General features: G+C 42.5%; 1 protein-coding gene across 2 annotated transcripts; it reads left to right on the top strand.

Annotated features, from left to right (window-relative positions):
* The first annotated feature begins 1,505 nt into the window (after positions 1-1,505).
* Positions 1,506-25,161, top strand: zmp:0000001236 (mastermind-like protein 2). Of its 2 annotated transcripts, none has more exons than XM_047035695.1 (5): positions 1,506-2,531; positions 19,171-20,445; positions 23,555-23,725; positions 23,859-23,967; positions 24,145-25,161. In XM_047035695.1, exons 1-5 carry the CDS (start codon positions 2,115-2,117, stop codon positions 24,990-24,992), a joined length of 2,820 nt encoding a protein of 939 aa, XP_046891651.1. In that variant the 5' UTR covers positions 1,506-2,114; the 3' UTR covers positions 24,993-25,161. The 2 variants fall into 2 exon arrangements, with proteins under 2 accessions (XP_046891651.1, XP_046891652.1); XM_047035696.1 differs by having other exon boundaries at positions 23,859-23,955.
* The last annotated feature ends 721 nt before the right edge of the window (positions 25,162-25,882 follow it).

Here is a 25,882-nt window from a genome sequence, read left to right on the forward strand (position 1 = left end):
ATACATTCTAAAACTAATATCATCTAAGTGTGTCCCCATTCCTTTTGACTCAGACATTGCTGTCATTCATGATTTGTTAACTAATAACCAATTTCATCTGTGTGGGATATATAATTGGCAATATTATTTTGATTTGTGTATCTAAGTCCAGTATTTCAGTGCGGGCTGGGACCCCTGATAGGGGAATCATGTGTAACAACATTGTGGCCATGGAATGCTGTATGATTGTTATTTGGCAAAAGTTACATCCTAATGTTTTTCTACCATTTTTACTGCTTTTGCATTATTGTTATCATATTTTTTTTTACTGGAAATGGTGGAATGGGGAAATGTACACAGGTGGACTCAAATCAATGTGGAGGCAGACCTCAACCTTTTAGAAATATAGATATGTGATCCATACTTCCAGAGAGGTCTGTTGTTAAATTGCACTGACTTAGGCCTTCCCATGTGAACAGTAGTTCAGACTTAAAGACAACGACTGAAAGAAAAAATGTATCTGTGAACTGATACTGTGTCTTGAGAGAGATCTACTAAAAGTGAAAACCCTGTGTATGTGTTGTGGTAGATTGTATGCTGTAGTATGTTAAACTAAACAGACTCAATGGAACTGATATTCTCATTTCCACTGTCAGTTTTCAGAGTTGAGATACTCTAAAAGTAGACTTTGTTTTACCATTCCTGTTGCTACTACTGTAAAACATTGTATCCAGTTCTGGATTGCTTGTGAATTAATTTAATAATTTATTATGTGTATTGCTGTTGAAACTGTAAAAAATTATAAGAAAAAGTGAGAGAGAAGAAAAATTGCTCTACTAACAGTAATTTATGCAAATTGCCTTCATTTTGGGAAGCAATATGCCAAACAATGCCAATGTGATAGTCAAATGTGGTACATTTGGGATAAACAAACCTTTGTTATTCCTGTATTATGTTAAACTATAACTGTGTACATGAAATAAATCTTGAAGTGCAGTTGAAGATAGTGCCTAAACCTTTATATGACTTTATTACAAATTACTGCGGACTCAATGTTTGGCGTTATTACTGTGCTGATGTATGCTTCTCAGTAGCAAGGAGCTACTCCCCTCTACTGTTGGTGTCAAGTACAACCATTTAAAGAGGTCAGAAGGTAAATGCCTAAGTCCTCTGTCTACACTAGGCTACAGTATATAATGTAATCCCTGAAGATAAGCATTAAATACAATAAAAATCTGTTTTCTCTTTCCTTAAAATTTCTAGGCCTATTTTCCACAGTTAAAGAACACAGCTATTGAATCCCAATGGAACTGCCATTTTGTGTGTGACTATAGATTGTTTAATATTTCGGAAAGCAACAACCAACAGCAGGTGGCACTGCTGTTCAAGTGCAGCTTGACATCAATGGTTCTGCAGTAGGACAAACTACGAAGTATTTTAGGACTTGCAAGTGTGCAATTCATAGCTTGCACCACTAGAGCGGGCATTCGAACATATTGCCCAAATGCGTATTTCATGTCCAAATGGAGAAATGCTCATACAATGAGACTCTGTAGTAGGCTACCTCCGCAATTCCCGTGCCTCGGTGCGCTGCTCGGACAAATGATTGTCAATGGAATACTTGAGACAGATCGCAATCGGTTGGTGTGTCGGATCCTAGGCGTTACGGGTTCCGTTGTTTGTGTAGTGTAATTGACCAAGATGTAACTTGATTTCTAATTCGAACCGGGGGAGAATATGTAAAATGAAAATCCAGTCGTGAGTCTGGAAGTTGTATTTTCAACAGAGAATGTGTTTGGCCTAATTTGCTTAGTTTACTCTTGATAGTCTTTAAAAATGGTGGTAGAATAAGTGTCGGCTTTTTCATTAAACTGAGAACTTGGGCTTTGTAGTTATCCGTATAGCTTTTCGAAACAGCGTGTGAAACATTTAATTATGAACGGAATGGCATTTGCCGATGATCTCTAAAGCTGTTACAGCATTTATTTTGTGCCAAATTGTTTTACTTGTCTAGGAGGCGGTTTTGTAGGCTAGATATATGACAATAGAGTTTTTAATCGAGATCGTTGCGGTACAGATCTTTTGTGTGCCCTAGCTGCGGTTTATAAAGTAAACCTATCTATCGGAACTCGGGTATGGGAGAAGCTACTCCCGCACAGCCCGCTGCGGGGGTTTTTGTCCCAATGTTAGGTGTTGGCATGGTAGGACCTATCCCAGGTGGGGTCAGCGGGCCAATTGCGACCTCGAGGGGGTCTGCTGTCCCGCAGTTGCATAGTGCGATAGTTGAGCGTCTACGCGCCCGGATTGAACTGTGTAGGAGACACCACTCGACTTGTGAGAACCGCTACCAGCGCGGTCAGGCCGAGAACTCGGATCGTGAACACGAGACTACTCTACACCTTCTGAACATTGTGCATCAAGGACCAGGAATCAGAAAAACCAAGGGCAGCCGTGCCTCAAGCCAGCAACCTTTAGAGTACAACAGAATTAATGGAGAACAGAAAGCGCAAAGTTCTGCAGCAGGAGAACAGAAGATCTCAACACGCATAGCCGTAAGTTAAGATGATGATGATGGTGGTGGTGGTGGTGGTGGAGGGGGGGGGGGGGCTTGACACTCAAATGCTTGCAAAGGTCAAATGTGGTCGAATCACCTACAATAACCGGCATTAAGACTGCATTGATACAATAGCAGACTTAATTGGAAAAAGGCCATCAGAATCTTCAAAGGGAGCTGTCACACACGAGAATTAAGTTCTGATTCCTATCTGATGAGAACCACAAGTAATCAGATAGACAGAAACATTATAGTTCATCAGGTCGCACTGCAGTCTTTGTTCTCAGTTTCACAAGTTCTGAAACCTCCTGCATTTAGCAGTTCAGAAGAGACACGATAAAATCTTGTGGCGAAACCTGCGTGAAAATGTTATCAGTGCCATTTTGGGTTGATGCATCTAGATTTGTTTTGCCAAGCTGTGCTGATAGAGTTGTTTATGTCATCTGTTAAGGGCACAGTCAGTGAGATGTATTTTGTTGTTTTCTTTCATTGGACACCAGGGAGTTCAACATCTAGACCAGAGGCAATGAAACGTTTCCCAAGGAATGTTTCAATAGAATGTCAAAGGGGTGAGAGACCATATTTACAAGAGCTTGCAGAGGTTTTAGCTGAAAGTTTGCTTATTCAGAAAGTGAATGGAAAAATAAACATAATCATATGTCTGGTTAACAACCCATATAATATAACTAGCACAGGCAGATGTAATTCCATAGGTGATCAAAAGTTGGGTTGATTTATTTTGAATTATTTTTCACAAGCTACTGGCTTTGTTTGATGGACATTGGTGGATAAGTGTCAACAATAGAGATGTAAGTGTATCATCTGACAGAATCACCTGAGCAAATGTAAATCATTAAATTACTTAGTCAACAGCCTCATTAACTGAAGCAGAAATTGAATATTTTGTAGTAGGCCCACTCAATTGTGCTTCTCAATCTATTTGATTTAGGGATTTTGCTTCTTAAGGATTAACTGTTAATTAAAATCCCTGACACTTAATTAAGACAATTCCAGGAAATTGACATCCCACTGTCAGATACAACACCATACTACACCATGGATACAAATGACTTTTTTAGAAGAGACTGTAGAGTCTGCTATTTCATTTCTGCTTCAGTTTATTAGGCTCTGGAGGAACACATTCTGGAAACTGAGAATGCACCACACTACTGCAAAGGAAAATCCTTGTTTGGTTTTAAATATCAAGGGTAAGGTTGAGAAGGTCTGTTTTTAAATGCCATAATGATGATCAGATGACAGGATCAAGTGTATGTCTTGCAATTTAGTGTATGCCAGTCCAGCATGTAAAGTAGCCCAGCTAGAATGTACATTCAACACATTGAGCATACTTGTTTTCACATCAACGAAAAACTAGTTTTTAATATGTTTGTGCACGACATAATCTTTTCATCATTTCAATTCTAGGTTTTGGTGCATGCAGTTACTCAACAACTTAATCCCTTCCAATCTTTTGAATACATGTATTCAGTGGAAAACCAATTTACAGACTCAGGATTAATGTATGTTTTAACAGTTTTACCTAACCTACTGTAATACAATCACATATTTCAGTCTAATCAGTTTTGTGACTGCCTTATTGGACTATAAATGACAGATAAACAAGCAGTGAAATGGCCTTGGAGTGTGCTGCATGCCATGTACTGTCGTGTCCTATTATCCCAGGTTTAACAAATTACTCACTAAGCACCTTCTTGAAAGATGCTCTGCTCATGAAACTGGTGAAATTGAATTAACTAGATGCCCATATAGTCTAAATGTTTAGAGCCACTAAATACATTTCCTGGCTGTGTTTACTTTAAGTCAAACATGCCTTGAAGAAGCAATAGTGGGGAGCTGCTCAGTTATTAACCATCCTGTGCGTCGGGAAGATTCTGTTATTCCCTTATCTTACTGTAGTGAAATATCTGGTAACTGTCAACTTCCAGTATTATGCTTTCACAACAGGGGACAGCTGCTGTGTGCTTGCTGAGCTTACCCAATTAAAAGGACAGTGTCAGTTTATGTTATGCTGATACCCTGAAGTAGACTGATACATATTATTTAATTTTGTTTCTTTTATTGGAGAAGTATCTTAATGAATTAAAAGATGGTGTCGAGGAGTGGGTGGGGGTTTGGGGGTCAGGTTATGTAAGAGATTCCTGGTTTTGTCTGCCTGCCTCTGGGGCAGCTTGAATTGAATCAAAGCTGGAGGTGGTCTGATCTCAGCCTTGCTCTGTTCTGATATGGAACAATTAGCTCAGGTCCTTGGGGGCCACCCACAGAGCTGCACAGAGCTGCACAGAACCATGCCCGGCCCGGCCCAGGGATGCAGCAGGGATTCGGCAGACATCCAGTGAACAGTTCGTCCTAAACATCACTTCCACGTTGTCATGGAAAAGTGGAGGTTTTTCAAGGGTAACTTGCTGGCTTATAGTTAGACTGAGTGCCAGGTTAGTCTTACACGACTCCAGAGCTCAATGCTAGGGCTATGACTGCGGCTGCTGTCTATTGACACTGTGACTTTTCAATAAGCCTGATGTGATTAAACTAGTCCCACAGCACACCATGGGGCCCCACAGAGCTGTACATCTCTCCCCAGCTGATTAAGAAACAGTGGGATGGCACAGAGACAGCATGGTATTAACTCCTCTTTAGAGCCGGGACCAATGCAAGATGTTTTGAGTACAGTAATTTCATGTATTATTTGATTTGGCTTGTACAATACACCGTTTTTGTCTGTTGTCCCTAGGAAAGTGAAGCACATTTTTACCTAGAGGTGTACAATACATCAACAGTCTGCGTCTGTTGAGTTTGAGAGTAATTGTGTGAATTTCCAAGTGCATTTGAATGTGAAATAATAACACATGCACTCACTTGACGATTGTGAATAAGGATCCTTGTCCACAAAGGTGGAGTTTTGTTATTTGTGTTTTAAGTGTGTCTTTGACAGTTTCTTTCTTTTCAAAACACTAATTCTCTGTACCACAGAGAAACACCATACGCTCCAATCTTTATACAGTATACAGAACATGTGACAACATTAAAAAAACATTCCAACGATATACGCCAGAATTATTAGATGTGACACCATCAAACAAAGGTAAAATAAACATATAAAATAACATGTACTCAGTGTCCTTAACATTAGCCATATGTGATTCACAGAGCACAGACCTGTTATAAATTTGATCCACCTCTTAGTTACACAGGACTCTAGCAGTAATGCTAATCCATGTGTGTTGCATCTTAGCTAGTAAGTCCATTTGACTAGAATACATAGTTCCTCCCCTAACTGTCTGGGTTCAATTTCTGTTACACTCAATTATGGAAATAGCATTCTGTGAATCTGGGCCACCTCAGCTGCCTAGTGAGCTTGTATGAAGCATGATACATTTTATTTTATTAATCTATTTTTCTTTACAAATTTCCAAATGTTACCCAAAGACAGGCGCATCATTCTCAAAGAAACTAGGAAGCGAGGAGATAAAAATCCAGGACGATAGTGTGTATCCAGACACCCAGCAGGGCAGTGTGGATGTGTGTGCAATCAAAAGCGCTCCTGGCTCATCTGTTGTAGCTGTAACAGGGGTGTCTTTCTGAGGCACCCCATGCACACACGCCTCATGTTTTATTCACCAACCTACGGGAAGGCTGGAGCTTTGAAGAGTGCTGCTGAAACCATCTAGCAGATCCGTCTTATCCGCGGTCTTCATGGGATAATGCAGTCTAAGTGGATACACGCTTGGAGTAACACAGGCGCAGGCTCTGCTGCTCCACATGGACCAGAATGCTGCTGTCCTCTGGGTTAGTTAGCCTGGGGTTGGACTCAAATTGGGAGTCTGTCTATCTCTATCTATTTTTTTGAATGAAATGAAACCTTTACAATGCGCAAACTCTTTCAATTAGGATGAGCGCTGTTCACACCATGTTTCAGACTATTAAGCAACGGGTACTCAGTGTTCCTGAGGTTAGCCTCAAGTGATTCACAGAGCACAGACCTATTAATAATTTGATCCACCTCTTAGTTACCAAGGAGTCTAGCAGTAATGCTAATCCATGTGTGGTGCAACTTAGCTATTAAATCCATTTGACTGAGGAGACAGCGTTCCTCACTTGATTGTCTGGGTTCAGAAATGCTTGTGAATCTGAGGGGTCTGTACAGAATGTTATGTATATGTCTGGTGGGTGCTCATAGAGGTATCCATTCATGCTTGATGGGATTATTTTGCTCAGAGAGCTCTTTGAGTTTGTCAGGTTTATCCTGCTTGACTTAATTGTGGAGGGTAGACGGTTCCGAGAAAGATAGCAACAGAGAGTGAGTGAGTGTGTGAGAGAGAGAGAGAGAGAGACAGAGAGAGAGAGAGAGAGAGAGAGAGAGAGAGAGAGAGAGAGAAAGAGAGAGAGAGAGAGAGAGAGAGAAAGAGAGAGAGAGAAAAAGAGAAAAAGAGAGAGAGAAAGAGAGAAAGAGAGAGAGAGAGGTTAGCTCAAAGTGTGTCTCCACAAGTGCTGCACTTTGTTTGCATCTCCTGAAACTGGACCCCTGTGGGAACGTGCATGCTCAGGTGTGCGAAGCATGGGGGTGAACTAAAGGGACTTTCTTTGTGGTACATGTAAAACTCGAACAATGCCCCATCAGCGTTGTTTACTAAAACAGACTCTTCCTCTGACAGTGACATTGCTAATCATAGATCTCCACTGGTAGGGAAAATGTCACTCTGGAAAGAGATGTTTTCAGATTTCACCATGTTTACAACTGTGAAAATATAGGCCTGGAAACGACAGTTGGGTGACATGTAGATCTATAGCAGTCAACTGTAACTGCTCTGACACTATCTTCAAATCAGATTGTCACCTGATATAACTGTCTTTCCTGACCTTGCTTCGAGCTCCCTCTCTAACGGTCATAACAGATCTGATTATTCATCTCCACATTTGCCACCATAGAACTGGGTGTGGTTGTGTTTCTGTTTGTCTTATCATTGGTATTCACAAAACATCTCAATTTGTGCTCTTTTAGATCCTTTGCACTTAACTGTGCAAAACCATTCACAAGACAACACTTTGTGGGGACTGTTGCTGAAGGCTTTTAGCCTCATTTCTAGCTTTCCTCTGAGTGAGTATGGTGTTCAGGGCAAAGCAGCTTCATTTGCGTGACTTCAAACAGGCTTTTCTCCCTAGGGTCATTATTCTGGTCAGGAAATGAGAAAGTGGGCTCCTGATGTCACTGACAAACCTCTAGCTGGAATGCAAGGGTACATTCGGGGGGGAGGGGGGTTCTTGGTAGATCTGAGTTCAGACATGTTTACATTACAGCTCGGATATTTCTCAGAGTCGAGCCAAGCTGCCGAGGTTCCCAGGCTCTGTCGTTCGGCACTGAAAAGAAGCACAAATGCTCACTTTTCCTCAACCTCTCTTCCCTCCCTTCCCCTCCCCCACCCATCTCCTCTTCCCTGTACTTAAGTAGGGGTTCAACTCTATTTGCATTGTAGTAAAGTTCTTGTTCCTTCAGGCATCAGGCCTTTGATACTTTAAACAGCAGAACTGTTAAAATATCAATTGTGTAAAGAAGAGGGAATTTGCCTTTTTCCATTTACATCTTTTCATTTTGCACATATTTGTTGAGAGATTGATGGCATACAGCCATCAATAGGAATTGAGCTCCGCTACAATATTCACTCCCTACAGCAAACCCAAATGAATATTCTCTTTGTTTCAAATTTTTTCATAAAAAGCTGTCAAACAAGTTGAATGTTGAGTAGCTGTTGAAAAGTGGCCTTTTTGTCTATCTCAGTCTCTACAGTCAATGCAATCGTGTCTTGCAAAACAGACAAGTTGAACACTGCCCCATTCTTAAATATAAACATTTTAATGTTTCAAAATGCTTGACAAGGCTTTTTGCCTGAAGTCAGCAGCATCAGATCTAGCCTAACAGAACACAGCCGGTCTTGTTCCTCGGTCTGGCGCTGCCACTGGCAGCTGGAATGTTTGTGTTAGTGCTGTGCTGTGGTGAGGTGTCACAGTGTGGGCTCCTCGTTGAGCTTTGCTCTGGCGCCTACCCCTTCTCCACACAGCCCAGAGACACTCACTAACTTACACCATTGTTATACCTACACTGTAGTCACTCAAGGTAAAATCAGGGGACTTTCTTGTCAGTCCTGGGTCTAGCTAATCACGAAGAATCACTGGTTAAATTAACTCACTAGACTAATATCAATGTACAGGTTTTCTCATTTATATTAGATGAAGCAAGTGTACATAGCAACATCCATTCTAATGGTTAGAGCAACGCCATCTCGAGATTTTGCCCATTCATGATCACTTTTAATAGTTTAAGGTCAAGAGTTGGCTTTCTGTTTGTAGACCTGTGCTATAAAGAAGCATTATCATTATGGGGCACGCGGTCTCATGTTAATATCCTCAATTACCGTGACTAACTGTGAGTCTTGTCTTTTGTTAGTTGTTGCTGTGAAAGTTGTATTGTATTATTATGGACTGTATATGATTTGAAGAGAGAGAAGGAGAGAGGGAAAAGAGAACATTCCTTTCTCACTCTCTCTCTCTCTCTACCACACCCCTGTAGCTACTCACTGCCACCCCACCCCCTATTTCCTTCCTGTTCTTTTTTTAGAATCTATTGGATGTTTCTCCCACATCCGGCAACAATGAGACATTTGTGCCATAACCTAACAACATGGTCGTCCATGGCATGGCCACACAAGCATGGTCAAATATTTTCATAATTCAGTGTCCCACTCTTGCACCTTGCAATGTATGGTGTCTATTAGCCACACTAGCATGATGCTGGGTACTAAACAAGTCGTGACAGCAGTCTCAGCTCATAGCAGGTCAATATTGGCTCATAGATTCTATGTTGTGAAATGAATCAACATGTTCAAGACAATTGTGAGAGTTCTACATTTAACACACTGAATTTGTTGATCTCCCTGTCTGGTTTGTTTTTTTAATAATTTCTCCTGGCGTAGCCAAAGCAAGAATAGCAAGCAGCTGGTCAGAGTGGGAAGGGCTTGGCATTGGAGCTGTGAAACATCCACTGCAGCAGGTCAATCTTTCCCCTCAGAGTAAACAAAGATACTGATAGAACAGCCTAGAACATCCAGCCTTGACATACCAGGGCTGGTCTCAGATCAGTCCGTTTAGCGGATGCATTCAAATTTCATTTTTGTAATTAAAAAAAAAGAAGAAATTACGACATTTTTTTAATCACAATATTTGAAAAATGCTAAGCAAATAAAATGCAATACCTCCATTGCATTTCCTTCCTGTCGTTAGTGTAGATTAGCTCAACCCTTACTGCCTACCTGTCTGGTCATTCTCTTGCTGCTGCATGTTATCATGCAAATACACTGTGATTAGGAACAGATTTTTCTTTCACTAACAAATTAGAAGCACATGCCTTCATCTTCTTCCCATCCCTCTTGATATAGTGGGAGGGACAATCTGTTTCTTGATTTGTCCCTCATCTGTTGTTGCCATGCACCTTACTGGCGGTGTGCTGCTCAGTCCTGCACACTGGACACAGTGACGTTGGCAGGATACTGTGTTTCCTCCACCAGCAGCTGTCGTGATGATAGCCAGATGGCTTTAGGGTTTCACTGGAACAGTTTGTTTCGTTTACTTGGAAATATAGTCAGTCGTATGAATTACCATACGTATTACATGAGCAATTAGCATTGGTCTTTTTTCATTCTTTTTTAAACAGTGATACTGATCATAGAAGCCCTCTCCACCTCATCCCTCGCCATCCCAGAAATACAGTTTCTTGAAGGGCAATGAAAAGAGCAGAGACAAGATTTTGGTCTATTTTATTGTTCACTTCGTACTAGAGAAATACCATAACACCTTAGAGAGCTGCTTAGCAACCTACACAGATGAGAGCTTGTTTGACATCAGAAGCACAGCTTAATGGTTGTGAGTCTGGACTGTCTGTTTAACTTGAAACTGCCAAACCAAAGTTTCCTTGGAAGATTAAAATCAACTTGACCTGCAGCTTCTGTAATGGCAAACTACCAGACAAACCAAGCACTGCACAACTTTTCTTTCTTAAGTAATGAGTCTTAATTGTGAAGGGTTACTTTCCCCTTAGTTATGGCCACCAAAAAAGTCCTCTAAACGATTCTAGTCCTTTGTTGGAAAATCACCGCAGTGGTTACGTGCTTGTCGTATCTGCTGAGTGGCTGTCAATGATCAGATCACGAGAAAGACGTTTTTCCAGACACTTAGCGAGATTGCTCGATTATGCTTTCTCACCAGCTGCAACATGTAAAAGACCTAAAGCACTGACTCAAAGGGCCCACTTACCAGCACTTGAAGGAGCTGCCCGCATGCACCAACATGCATGAAACATGGACTGTGTTGCAGCCTTTGTAACTCTCCCTCCTCCTGACATCACCATCCTGGCCAGTGTATAGCTCAGCACCTGCAGTCCAGTAACCCGCAGTAATACCCAGTGCACTGCAACGATACTAAACTGAATGGAGTGAAATACCTTATGTTACTACTATAACATAAGGTATTTCTCTTCACTGCTCAGGCAGCAGAAAGATGCCCTAAAACATAAACTAGCACAACTCCTCAGATGGCTTAATGAAACCTTGTCTTAGCAAGAAGTTTATTCACAATTCTTGGTTTTCTCTCAACTTCAGACACCTATCACCGAGTCAATGTACAGTAGATGTTTGGCTAAACCACCAACAGGCATTTGTACTGTGGGTGGTTATGTCGACCGTATGCAGTCAATGGCTTGTGTTATAATCCAGCACAAAATCACATTTTGTTTCAATTTCTCTCAGGGAAATGTCACGGCTGATGATAGATTATTCTGGCCTTGTTCCCCCTCCCCTGTTCCAGGCTGGAGTCAGTGAGACTGGGCCACTGCAGTGTTCTATGTGTCGATCTCTGCCAGCATATTGGACTACACAGGCCTTATTTGGAATGTCAGAACTGATTTGAGTGGGAGTAGAGCAAAGCTTCCCACTCGTTCACTTTTGATTTTCTTGCTGCAAAAGCACATGTGGACATACCACACGGTTAGAAAGAGGACTGTTTATGTGTGTGCATAGACTGTGTGCATAGTTTGGAGAAAAGAGTGGTGGTGAGAAAGTTGGCGACCTCACCCAGCGTAATATATTGTACTGTGGTAGACAGTTGGTTGAGCACACCACTAACAACATCAAGGGCTTTGCCTGATTCCCATCCAGGCCATATCATACATCTTCTCTGCGAGTGTAATACTAGAAAGACATGTCTACTGAATAACAGTACCATTCTTACCTTGGCTAAGTGAATTTATCCATGCAGCTCTAATGTATTAGAGCCGTTTTATCACAGTAGATGTGTTTTGCTCCTGTCTAAATGAGCAGGAGGCTTATCAAGACCTGAGTGTAATAGCATTAGCCCAGCATTAACCCCTGCGCCTGGCCTTCCCACGGGATATTAAATGGATCCTGGTTTCAATGGAAAATCATAACAACAATGCTGTTAGGAGCACTTTGCTGGAGTCCCATCAGATATCGTGGTCCCGGCAGCCAAAAGATGCCTTTTGCTTCATCGTTTTTGTCAAAGTTTTTTTTTTTTTTTTACGGAGCAGAAAGCTCTCCAGTAATTGTTATATTTTCTGCACAGCAGTTTTTGAATTTTTCATAGTATTAAGCTAGTGGCAAGTTACAGTAAAAGTTAGTTGCATTTATCACATTGATATTAAGTTTTGGAAGAAGGATATCTTGAAGAAGAATCCTATTGTGTTATCTGAGATGGTGGAGCAAGCCTGTAACTTGTTTCCGTAGTAGCCATTGACATGAGAGGAATGGTTTTCTCTCACTCTCACTCTCACTCTCGCTCTCTGTCTCTCTCTCCAGTATGTCTCTCTCCCTGTGTTGCTCAACTCAACAGTGGCACTGTTGGCTCTCACCAATGTGCAGCTGCGGAGCTGAAGAGCAGCCAGATGTTGGAGATGGTGAAATCGGCCTAGCAAGCAGGAAATGGCTCCGCATGCCATAGGAATCGTCTTTGAAAACAGGAAGGGAACTTGTTCTCTGCTTATGGGCCTTTTCCTGTGGCATGTGCAGGGGCAGGCCTTGTGTTTGACATTTGCTGGGAAAAAGGTACTGATGACTGTATGGAAATGCCCATTTACGGGTATACATAAGCTCAGGGAAAGTTGAGGGACAATTTGAGCAACAAGAGGAGCTCAACTAAATGAAAATAGGACAACTCTATAAGATCTTCAAATGATTTGGTTCAAATGTTTTACACAGCTGGCAGAGTTCCCACACTATTCTTAAACTATGGCCCATCCAAACATACTTACCAGGTTCTGTTGTAATGTCATGGTACTCCAGAAGATTTTATATGCCACCTAAAGTTAAGTGGTGGAAAATCTCCTTTTTCACTGAACCCCCTGTGGCATGTCAGCTGGACCACAAAACAAATGACACACACTGAGTGTTTTAATGTGAAACACAATGTCAAGGCTTTGAAATCCACTGCCTTAAAGACACATTTTAACCAGTTGTATTGCTTTTAAGGTTGAACTAAAACTGTGATAAGCCGAATCTGAAATAAATTGGGCTTCAATAGAGCTAACTGTTTCAACCTGTGTTCTCTTCACTACAGACTGACCCGTGTCTTGTGATTGGTGCTTCGCGTCCTCAGTGCTGTCTCGTAAAAAGTTGTTAAAAATCACATTTATATTTTTCCCTCCCACATGCTCAATCTGTCTCCCAGCTTGAAGATTATCTTTCCCAGACTACCTCATGCACACATAGACATATAAACACATATCATTAAGTAAGATGCATTGCGTTTCATGTCATCTATGGTATGCTGACAAACTGTTCCTTTGGATATAAAATAGCATGTAGCGAGAGAATGTTCCCAGCCCTGGTAAATGAAACCAATAAGAATTTAAGTATGTTTTACCACTAAAGAACCCTTTCAGCTGTAGTAGGAGCTTAGTCTGTGTGCAGTTGACAGGCGAGCCCTGTACCTTCAACTATGACCAGCTCAGAAACTGTTGAATAGTGGGAGGTCTTTCTCTGCCTCCCCTCTAATCCCGTTTTTTTTTACATGAGCAGGCCACCACGAGAAGGGTTGGCTGCATTGAGGAAAATGGTGGCTGTTGTTTCCGATTTAAACAATGAAATGGAATACCAAGGCTGAGTGTGAGATCAGGAAGTGCCAGCTAAACCTGGAGAACACTGCACTTTTGTGTCCATCAGTATGAAGGAGGCACCATGGGGCTGTTGTTCTGCCTGCTCTCGGCTCACTCATTATATCCCTGTTAAAAAGCATAGGAAAGCAGTTGGGTCATCATCTGTGTTGCAGCACACTAATTAAATTACACACAAGCCTATTTTCCATAATCATGAAATAACTTATCTAATACTCATATACTACTTGGCGCATAGAGAATTTTCAGAATTCTTTGGGTTTTGAGAAAGGCTCTCTTCCCCCCGAGTTGAGGTCCATTGTAGAGGGGCTCCAGAGCTATGTCCAGCCCCTGGCTGTCCTCTGCGAGAGTCTCTCTGGTCACATTGACATGTGGATGTAAGGCGACAGCTGTGTCGGGAGCCCTGTGAGCCTCATAGCCAGTGGTGATGTGATGTGACGGCCTGTCACTGGTATGTCTGTGACTTCCCGTGTGTCTGCTGTGGCATGGCCTTGCTGGTGCTTATGTACTGACGCCTGGGTAAGGGCCCTCCAACATTTGTTCCTAAGATCACTTCACTGCCACTGCAGAGCATCCAACAGCTTCTTTGTTGGGGTCAGACCATTTTACATTCATGATGCTTTACATCCATCTGTATATATATATATTTTTGTTGTTGTTGTATTTTTACTGATTTAGTTGAACATGTCCCTGATAGAAAAAGCCTAATACTCCATTTGTAACTGTGTGGTCTATTTTTGCAAATGCAACCTTTCTCATCTGGCGCACTCACATCTTCTCAGAAATCTAGTTCTTTCCCAGGGGTGTCACAATGTACTCTTGTCTAATGGTGAACAAAAGACAAGCCTTATCAAGACCTGAATGGCATGCTGTTTTACTCTGAGTTTATGGAATATCGACACAGTCAAGATTGGAATTCAGTGTTTTCAGGCCGGTCCTCTTTGTTACAGCTTACAGGCTGCTCATTATTTAAAATGGGAAGTCTCCATTGAATGGAGGAGTGATGCACCAGGAGTAACAGTTGAATAATGTGCCCTGGGTAAACATAATGGATGTATTTCCCTTCAAAGGCAGTCTTATGATCTCTCCACATTTCCCAGAGGCAGCCACAAAGCTGAGTCGCTCTTCCTCCCTCCCTCCCTCTCTCTCTCTCTCTCTCTCTCTCTCTCTCTCTCTCTCTCTCTCTCTCTCTCTCTCTCGCTTTCTCTTTTCGTCTCTCTTTTCATTTTTTTCCTGGTGCTGCTGCTGCTCATCTTTCCCTCCCGCCTGCTCCCTGGAGGGCAGCCTCAATCTAATACAACTGTGTCAGGAAGTGTGGGGATGCAAAGTGCTGATCAGTCAGAAGGAGCCCATCTCTGCAGTGAGGTGGTGTGTCCCAACATGTGCATCGCCACCTAATTAGGGAAACCCCCCCCCCAACAGAACCATCATCATGGCATGCGCCTAGCAGTAATGGATGGAGTCCAATGTCCTAAAGCGTGGTAAATTCTGTAATGTGCTGATCATCTCAATGCCAAGTTAATGGTATTTACAGTATTATGTTTACTGCAATCCTCCCAAATGACCTAACCTTTCCTGTTACATTGATCTGTTTTGTTTAACACAATTATTAATCTCTCTGCCTAAAGACATACTATATGGTTAAACAGCACATTCATTTTAAACATAGTTCTCATAAATTCTGTGGCAGATCAGCCAGTTTTTGACTTTTTATGGCTTATAATAAGAACAAAAGCCTTGCATTATACTGTGAAGAATGGATTGAATACAAACCTGTGATTTGTAAAAAGACTGAGCATACCAGTGATCTAGAGAGTGTAGCACTGTATGGGATACTGTTCGTGTTACATACTCTCTGAGTAGCTTAACAGCTGAGTCTTTTTGTAAGGAGTTTTGGTAGTGTGTGTTTTGTCTTTAGTGCCGGTCTGATGGCTTCTTCACTGTATCCCATGAGAAAGAGAGATGAAATTCCTCCTTGCGGCATTTTGCAACCTGCGCAACCGCATAAATATTATGTCTCCCTAGGAACACAATAGTCGTATTTATTCCTTTATTTAGGGTTTGTTTTTTTCTGTGTCAGAATCTGAGAAGGTTTTTCAGTCTCATAGGAGCAGATTACAACTTGTCTGGGGGCTCTGGTGAATAGATTAGAGACTAGCGAGCCGGATCATTTCAGTAAGACCTGCATTCAAACACACAATCATAAACTTGCATAAATATTGTGCGTACATCTCTCTCTCTCTCTCTCTCTCTCTCTCTCTCTCTCTCTCTCTCTCTCTCTCACACACACACACACAGCCTGAAACCTCAACCTGCCTGCTTCCATGGGTAGTGCCACCGGTCTGTAAGATGGTAGCAGGATGACCAGTGTGGCATCCCCAGTGTCCTCTGTGACAGCTCTTCAAGAGTCCCATCCACAGTGTTCACCATCAGCAGGCTGCTCACTCGCTAGCAACACAGAGGCTTGTTACTGGTCCTAGAGCTAGCAGGAACAGACAGGCTCTGTTGACACGACCAAGGACAGGCCCGCTCATCTCCGGTCAAAGGGCATCAACTTGATAGTCAGGCAAATAAGAGCAGATGGGCCGACCACAAGATCACCATGAAAGGGTGGAAGTTCACGGATTGATTTCGTGAACAGGACAGAACCTTTCACATGCTGATAGAAGCATGCGTGGGCATCGCTTGGAGTGTTTTGTGGTCTTTTTAGAGAATGCTAGTGAACAGCAAGGTGTTTAAATTTAAGGATCATTTTCACCACAGGATTATGTTACATTAAGACATCAGAGGTCATTTTCTAGTGGATTTTCATCTTCATAGTAGCCATTAATAAACTTTTCATTAAGTTTTACATTATTGTTTGTTCATTTACATACATTTATATTACACACCCAATATAGAAATGGAAAGCTATCAGGATGCTTTCAGCTAGTTTACATGTGTATTATGCATTTGAGCTTCTCATTTACCATCCGTTCATCAGGAAATTCAGTGGCTCTAAGCCTATTAATTGTTAATCAGAAAATCTATTTTCAGATCACTTGTAGATTGTCTGGAGGATTTCAAGAGGACATAAAGCCACTGCATACCGTTTCTAAAATAGTGCCAATTGAAAATTATAGTAAATGAGTTAACTATGTAATCAGTCTATTTCCCAAATTTTCGTTAAGTGTAATGCACTACAATGGTATTTTAAGAAATGAGTCAAACTATTTCTGTTACAAAGCAAAGCTGATGTAATTTCGACTATACGAGACATCTGCTCGTTTAAGCCCTGAAGTTAGAACTTGTGTTGTCCTTAAACTATACAGTCACTGAGGTGAGGCAACCCAGTCCCACAGGATCTCCGCAACAGATCTACTGTTCTCTCCATTATTCATGACATGTCCTCTCAGGCCTGGAGATGTGAGGGGATTTCTGGGCTGGCCTCTGGCACTCATAAACAGGCAGGTGGAATGGGAGAAAGTGTGTGAGCTCCAACCTACTAGGCTGGCAAATAAAACAGATGTCTAGTAATGGGAAGGTTTACATTTAACAGCCTGAATCCTTATGAAGATTATGTGGAGTTGGTGAGGTTTTTAAGATGAGTGTAGCCCATGTCTAAGTTAAACTATCTGCACTGAATTTTTCCATATACTTTTATATATTCTGAATAATAACGGTCTCGTTTTGACAAATTTGTGTCTGTCATCTTGTTTTCTGTGCTGTAGTTCCTTATTAACTGCCATTTCTCATGTGACCAAGTTAAGGTTTACGTTTTTCTCTTTAGTTATTAATGTTTTTTCTTCATTGCTACTAAACCTCTCTTCATAGAGGTACCATTATATAGTCCCTGTTTTCCATGTTTACACTGTGTAATATCAGCTTTGCTTATCCCTCGGTCCCCACACAGCACCTAATCCAGGCGGCATCATCACGCACCATATCATTACACTCAGTATGTTCAAACAGACATTCACCACCACCCCATTTAAGACCCTGCAAACAAAAGAGAGCCCGGTTACATGCTGCAGAGTCACAGATATGTGTGAGTTGATTAAAATGTGGCAATGTATTTTCAAACAAACGCAAAAAGCAAAACAGGCATTGGCAGAGTATAAACACAGTGAAATACAGGAATCACTCCCTGCCTTCAGGCAATGAATCATCCTAATGTGATGTGTGCCAGCAACTGGAAATGACTCCGATTTGTTCCCACAGTGAAATCTGCACTATTCAGATACACTCCTCTCCTTAGCTCAGCTTGGTGTGGAACATGAACACATTATTCCTTCACTGGCATCACACATTAAATGATGAGTAGACAATGACTCATTTCTATATGTAGACAATACCACTGAACATTGTGCTAGGAGACAGCACAGTAACTGACAGGGAGTTCTGGTAACACCAACATCTTATAAATGGGTCATGGTCTCATTGGTCCCAAAGGGTCCCCAAAGGGTCCCCAAGGGGTCATGATTACAGTCAACCATAATGGAAATTAAAGACATCTTAGTAAGTAATATGGAGGATTGGCTATGATAATGTGATTTCAGTTTCTATGTATCTTCTTCTATACTCTAGACTTGGTATTTCATGCTCACAACATTCTTTGTGTGTGTTGCCGCTATGGGCTTATTAGCCGCATTGGCAGAGGGGTGGGGGTGGGGGGTGGGGTGGTATAAGGATCCTCTCAAATACAAAGAATTATTCGGCTATCTTTACAGAGGCACAAAAGAGGAACATATAATTTATGCAAATAAGGGAGACAGATAAAGGCCTTATTCTTCTCTCTGGCTGTCGACAGTAGACCATTCCTAAATATATCTGCTTCCATGCTACATTTTCCTGCATTTAAAGTTATTATTCTCCAAGCCTGTTTTACCATTGTTGCTGTCAGTATTATCCTTAGGGTTGAGGTATGACATGAACTCCACTATACAGGATTATACATAGTCCTGTATATTTGCAGTTGAGTTACTGTAAGTTTATTTAAAAACGTTATATCAGTTGGTCATATTATGTGTACAAGTTTTAAAATGGTAAAAATGAATCAATATCCACCAAGACATTTAATGCTGGAAGTACGTTTTAATGCAGTGGTATTCTATCATCATAATTTTAATTGGTTTACAACATCAAAGAGTCTGTTTGAATGAAGGGCAATAATTATATATAGAGGCCCTTGTTATCTTAAATGTTCCTTTTTCTTCAGGCCACACTTGAACGCTGCATTAGTTATAGGCGTGCACTGTGCTTGATTTGAAATCCATAACAAAGGTTTTCAAAAATGTCTTTGAGTAAATTGTTAGGCAGTGTTCGGTTGGTTACCCTCTCGTTGCTCTGATTTCTTGGTTCAAGAGAGTTCATGAAAGTACAACTGAAAAAACATTCTGGAATTGTAATAAGCCATGGTATTACATGTTTTCTAGACAGATTTCTCACCATTGTGTTTGTGTCTCCACAGCTCCAGGGGTCGTTAAGGAGGAAGATTGAAGGACATGCTCCAGGTTACCCCCCCAAGCAAAATGACCTCTCTGGTGGACCTTCAGGCTATAAGCGTGCACGTATGGAGAACAGTGGGATGGGTCATGGACCCTGTGCTTTCAGCTCTGGCCAGTCCCAGTCTCTGCAGGGTGGTTCCATCATGGGCAACAGTCTGCAGCGGAAGAACTACATGATGCCCCATGGCGTAAGCTCTGATCTGTTCAACATGACCCTTAAGGAGATGAAGAAAGAGCCCATTGAGGTCCAGTCATGTGGACAATCATCCGCAGACCCCAGCATGATGGTGTTTGACTTCAAAGATGAGGGGGGAAGTCAGATTGATCCTGAACTTCAGGACTTGTTTGACGAGCTCACCAAGTCTGTGCCTTCGCTTAACGACCTGGAGTTTGAGAAAATGTTGAAACACGACGATGCGTTCGGTTTAGACCTGGGTCGGCCCAGTTCAGCGGGGGCAGCCAACCTGTGCTCTCAGTTGGAGAAGACCATAAAGACGGAGTTCTCCCCAGATTACAGCCAGACTCACTGCGGTTCACCTCAGCTCCGGCCTGCTTCCGCTGGGCCCTCCTTTACCATGGGAAGCTCCTCCCTTTCCACCTCTCCCATCACCTCTGCACAGAAGGCAGGTAGCCAGATCCCCTCTAGAGGCCTGCCCAGCTGGCCAGAGGTGTCTCATGCTGAGCAGCTGAAACAGATGGCAGCCAACCAGCAGCAGCCCAACTCCCACCTTCACCACCACCAGCAGACTCAGCCTGGAGGGGGCACCAGCTGGGCTCCAGCCATGAGCACCCACTCCTCCAGCAGCTCCTTCCCCCATGACAAGCTGTCCAACCAGGCAGCCTCGCTCGCCCAGCAGAGGATCAGTCCCCAAAGCTCCATCCTGCCCCCCATGAGCAGCAGCCAGAACAAGGGGATCAACAACTGCCTCTTCAAGTCTAACGGACACAATGGTTCCAATCACATTGACATGAAGGTTCTTAGCAAGCCCATTCTGCAGTTCAGCCCCAAATCCCCGCACCCCGTCAACCAGCAGATCCCCATCATAACAGGCCCTCTGAACAAGACTATATCCCAGCAACAGCCATCCACCAAAGCCCAGAACCAGACCCATCACTACCAGAACCCCCAGGTAGCTATGTCTGGGGTCCAGTGTCTGCAGCCCAAAGCCATGCCCCAGAGGACCCCCCTTAATCAGCATGGACCAGGGCTCCACTTCAAACTAGCCCAGCAAAGACAGGTAATAAATCACAGACCAAGTAAGAAATGTGTTTTGTGGAATACCTGATAAACATGAGAAACAGAAACGTTAAAGTACAATAAAGAGATTGGCCAATATGTATTTCTTTGGACAGAAATGGAGTTGCCGACTGATTACACGGGTGTACTGCTTTCTCTTTCATAAGACTTGGCTATATATCACTATGCTATTCCAGAACATAGCACTGAAGGTTTGCACATCATGCTTTGCTACAATATTTAATTGGAACCTCTCGGCACTGTGAAATAATAGAGTATAAGCTCTTCTTTTTCTGCTGATGACATAGTAATAAGATGCATAGTTTGCCCAGAAAGCCTGCCATGCAATCCAGCTCATTACTTAGTTTCCTCACTTTGCTCATGGCAGTCAGCATGCAGTCTCAAAACGTAGGGAACAATGCAAGTCGTTTGTTTTTTGGTGTTGTCGCCATTGACGATACAGTTGTTTGTGTCTTTGTCGTCAACGTGGCTCTTGTGAATATGTATTTCACCCAGAAGCATTTTGACGATGACACGGACTGCCAGAGCATGGTAGATTAACATGCAGGACTTCTAATTTATCTGCCTGTCATGGACGCTCTCCGTCAGGGCATAGATTTGCACAGCAGGATTTGCTAATTGGAGGTTGTTAGCTACAAGGGACAAGTGGTGGAAAATGACAGTAATCTGCTTAGCCCGGTGCCGGAGGTTGAACCACTGATTTGTTATGATTGGGGGGATTTAGAACATCCCCCTTTTCATTTTTGCACAAACAGTATCTCTAGTTGCCTTTGTGTGAAATGATCATGTGAGCCACACATGAGGACTCTTGCAACCACTTTATCTAATAAAAAGCTCCTTAACGATGGGAATGAGGAAGATAGACACAGATATGAACACTAGATGCAGATATGAACACAGTAGGATGTTTAGTCCTTACAACCTCCAACAGTACTTTACAAAATATTTGGTTGGCTCTCAGCATCCTAATAACACATCAGCCAGAAGCTGGAAAAAGGATTCCAAGGGAAGACGTTCGCCTGAAGGTCATGAAGTGGTGTGATTATTGTCTTGCTTGTTGAGACAAATCAGATCATGAACCATCAACTAGGATAGTGAATATGATACTAGTGAACATGGTGGGGAGAATGCTCCTCTGTACTCTGATCTGATGCGGTGATGTATCATTCTTGCTTATTCAAGGCACTGATTGGGTTAATTTCCCAGCTACTGTAGTGTAGAAAAGAAGGCGTCCCTTCCCACAGTGAATTGAATTAGCAATGCCATAGAAATAAAGATCCCAAAACAGTGCATGAGCCCCCTGGAACACCAGCGAGGAGGGCTGAACTTCCTCCCAGTGGGAGAAGTTCAAGATGTGAGTTATGGTTCTTGTTTGCTTGTTCTCACAGTCAAATACTCCATTGAACTTTTTTTTTTTTTAACGTTGCATCTAAGCTGAACAAAGGTTTATTTTATAGTACAACATTTAACAAAGAATCCATAAAGTCATGAAGTACAGGAATATGTCCCAAAACAGAAGGGCCAATGTTAACCAAGCGACTTAATGGATTTAAAAGTACTGTTTGGAACTGTGGCTGATGATCTTGTGGCACAACATCTCAGTAAGGAGGATATGAGCCGCCGGGGGGGGTGTTGGGTGGTGGGGGGGTTGTGAGTGCCAGGTCGCTTGCTCTGACTAACGGCGCTCTGAAGGGAGTGCTTGTGTCCTGGGAAAGGGAGCTGTGGCCAAGTCCAGATGCCGAGGCCCTCCCCTGGGACAGCGTCCTAGCTCCAGACTGGAGGAAGTGCTGTGTGAGAGCCGGCCTGGATCACTGTCAGCTGCCTGGCCCCGCACTGCACTGCCGCAGGATGGGAGGCTGAATCACACCACTCCTTTTCTGAGGCCCAAGCCACATGTGGTATTAATTTACGACAAGCTTGTGAAGAATGAGAGGGGAAAATGATGGAAAACAGCTTTATGACACGTCAGGATGACAAAGAGAGGATTACTGAGTTGTACATGCTAACAAAACACCCCTCACAGAGGTTGTTCTTGCAACAAAAAGGTCTGTGAAATCAGTCTATCCCAGTGTAATGGAAAGACAGTCTGGCTGTGTCGGAAGAACTTCTGTGAGGGCAATCATTTCTCACGGTGCTGATAATTGGATGCAAATGGTGGACTTACTGCTTCCTACTAATTTTCTTTTACATTGAATTTGATGTAAGTAGCTGTTTTGGTTGTCGTGCCAACTAATTCCAGACAAATAGTGTTGCTTCTGTGAATACTTTTAATTACATTTCAGAATCTACGTATGAGTTCAAAAGCCATTGATACACATTTCTTTTGAAAAGAAAAATAATTCTGACATTTAGTTGTGTCCACTTGATGAACCCTCCAACATAGTGAACATGAGTTTAAACAAACCATTGTCTCTGCCACCAGAAATGAATAATTCCACTGATGACAGAGAGCTCTTCCTTTTCTTTCTCTCTTTCCTTGTGCCTTTCTTCTCTTTGGAGCACACTTTTGGAGTCATCCTATGCGAGACATCTGGCTATGCAATAGCTCAGTACTCGGTAGATCTATGTGTTGTGTAACAAATATTTTAACTTATGTATCAAAATTAAATCAAGTTTGTCTTCTCACTTAAATTCCCCTCTTCACCTAATGTGCATCTGGCTGCTGTATTTCTGACTATCTCACGGAGATGTCATCATGCAAACCCAGCACAGTTAGGGTGGCTACTGCCCAGCTTGTTAAGAAAGGTAGTCATGGTGCTGGACATAAACTCCCCATCGGCACACTGTCTTGCTGTCTCAGGGATTCTTTCCACTCTCATCAGACACATTTGTCAGGGGAATAGCTTGCCCTGAGGAGGAGGATACTCCCCCACCCTCACTTTGTTTTCTAGGGCTCCTGTATGAGAATGTAACCACACGTTTGTGCTTTCAATTTGTGGTTAAAGGTCGCCCTCTAGTGGGTATTTGCCATTGCTGTATTGCGGTGCTTGCATACTTTCATTGACTCTGTAGTGCATTGAGCCAGTATCGATGCAGACTAGAGGACTGCAGTCCCTGGCGTGTCGTAAATCCCTTATCCCTCCTTTCAGGGAATTGCACTTGGACCTCGCTTACCCACCAATGACAGTCTAGTGGGCATGACAGCTCAGTCCCAAACACAGCAACGACCTCCAGCTCCCATCAGCCAACACAAGCCCCCAGGCAAGACTCCAGCCATACAGAGACAACTGACCCAGCAACAACACATTATCAATGACTCGGTGAGCTGCGATGCCCAGTATATTCAGTGTTTTTCCACCAATCACCATCTGAGATATGTGCTTAAGTAACTGACGATACTAATTTTGCTGATATAACCATTGTAATAATAATTTGTATCATGCTGTTTTTCAGGACAAGGACAGCACACAAGACCAATTTAACCGTCATCTAACCAGACCACCACCAGATTATAAACAAACAAGAAACATGGTTGGAGTTCAACAGTCAGGTCTGTTCACAGGTAAAGTGATTCATACTGTCAAGTGTCGGAGTACAAAACAACTACATATGTCGTACCTGAAATGTAGATGGTTAAGATCATACAGTACCAACATTAAAGCTGGGATATGCCTGATTAAATGTGTGGTTGTTTTGCAATGCCCCAACCCATAGTTGTACTCCTGTTTTTTTTATTTAGGAATGAACTCTTCTCAGTCTATGCCAGGCAGCAGTCCTGAGAGTGATCTCCAGCCCATGCCCTGTCATCTGTCCAATGGTCCAGGTGCTAAGATGCTCCCCACACCTGACAGGAGATTTGGGAGTGGGACTGACCCTCATCAAGGCTCCTGTATTGGCCAACTCCAGCAACACAATAACCAGAGCAGAATTGGAGTAAACCAAAACAAACCCAGATTCCCAGTGTCTAACAATCAGGGCAACGCATTCGGAATGAGTAATATCAATAGCGTGCAACATCCCAGGGCATTAGTAGGGCAGCAGTCACAAGGCATGCCTGGGAAGGGACTAGGAGGCATGATGACTAGTAACATGGGCTGGTCCTCCAGCTCGAAGCAGGCCAGTTTGGGGCCTGGGCTGGGTGTTAGGAGGCTGCCCAATTCTTTGCAATCTCAGGGAGGCCAGCTGGACATGACAGCCCACCACTATCAACAGAGGCATGTTGGCCCACCCAACCAGGTAGCACCAGACATAGGCATGCTTCCCCTGAACTCTGCCATCAGAGGCACAGCACCCAGAGCTAGCCAGCCGATGATGCCCCCTCGATCAGTCATGGGTAACCTGAACCAAGCTTCTCCTGAACAGAGGGTACCTGCAGGCTCATTTTCAACAACCAGCCAAAACTCTAGCGCTTACCAGAGTAACAGGGTCAACCGGCTGACCTTTGAGTTCCTCCAGGAGGGAGATAACACCGTCCCAGGGATAAACACCGACTCCGATTTCATAGACTCTTTGCTCAAGTCTGGCTCTGGGAATGACGACTGGATGAAAGATATAAACTTGGATGAGATTCTGGGCAGTCATACTTGAACAAAGTTTTCTGTACACACACAAACATTCAAACCATGAGCCTCGTAGCTCGTAAGGGATATGATTTGTAAAAGATGTTGAAATGTAATTTTGTAAACAAAACATATGATTTGTTATCCAAATACATTGGGTAACAGTAAACCTTTAGTTGGGATTAATTACTATGCAACTGTATAGTAATACCTGTAGTTACAACATTATGCCCAATGGAATTACATTGTAAGGTGGTTTACTGGCATTATTGTAAGGCAAGAACGAGACATAAGGGAGGGGGCCTCTCTAGGGGTTAACAATGGTTGTGTTTCCAAAGTACTGTAAATATTAACATCACTTACCTTTGGAGAGCTTCCTTTCCCCCATACCTTGTTCAACCTGTGTTATGTATAAAGTCACTAAACCCTGTGATACCATGCTATTAAATAGCAGTCCCTATGTAAATATAAGGTTGGCATCACAGGTATTACTATGGGCACAACTAGTAATTAATGTAAAGTAGAGGTAAAGTGTTATCCTGCATTGTTTTGTGTATTCCTGTAAAAAATTATATTGTTTTAAGGTCCAATGAATAAGAACCTGCTTTTCTGTGATAGTACAGTACTCTATCTGACTTTCATGTGTCAAACAGTATGGTCAAACAGAATGCACACTGTGAAAAATATGTTCCTGCCATACTTCCAAACTCCATCTAGTGTTTCAAGTTGTGTGTTTTTAATGAGCTCACCATTTTTGAGCATGATAATACAATTATGTTGTAATGACCACATATCCTTTAATTAGACTCCTTTGCTCTACCTAATTATTTTTCAAGCATTCTCACCTGACACAGTTTTGGATGTGTGTCAAAATTGTACCCATTTTATTTGTCATCTAATATTTAATAATCTATTGGA

Source organism: Hypomesus transpacificus, chromosome 15 (assembly GCF_021917145.1).
Source record: "Hypomesus transpacificus isolate Combined female chromosome 15, fHypTra1, whole genome shotgun sequence".
NCBI lineage: Eukaryota > Metazoa > Chordata > Actinopteri > Osmeriformes > Osmeridae > Hypomesus > Hypomesus transpacificus.

What these genes read in the sequence shown, in the direction of transcription:
- zmp:0000001236 (XM_047035695.1), top strand. Translation starts at nt 2,115, where the DNA reads ATGGGAGAAGCTACTCCCGCACAGCCCGCTGCGGGGGTTTTTGTCCCA. An exon ending in AGATCTCAACACGCATAGCC is followed by an intron (nt 2,532 to 19,170) that starts GTAAGTTAAGAT and finishes GTGTCTCCACAG; the next exon opens with CTCCAGGGGTCGTTAAGGAG. An exon ending in ACAGTCAGGTCTGTTCACAG is followed by an intron (nt 23,968 to 24,144) that starts GTAAAGTGATTC and finishes TTTTTTATTTAG; the next exon opens with GAATGAACTCTTCTCAGTCT.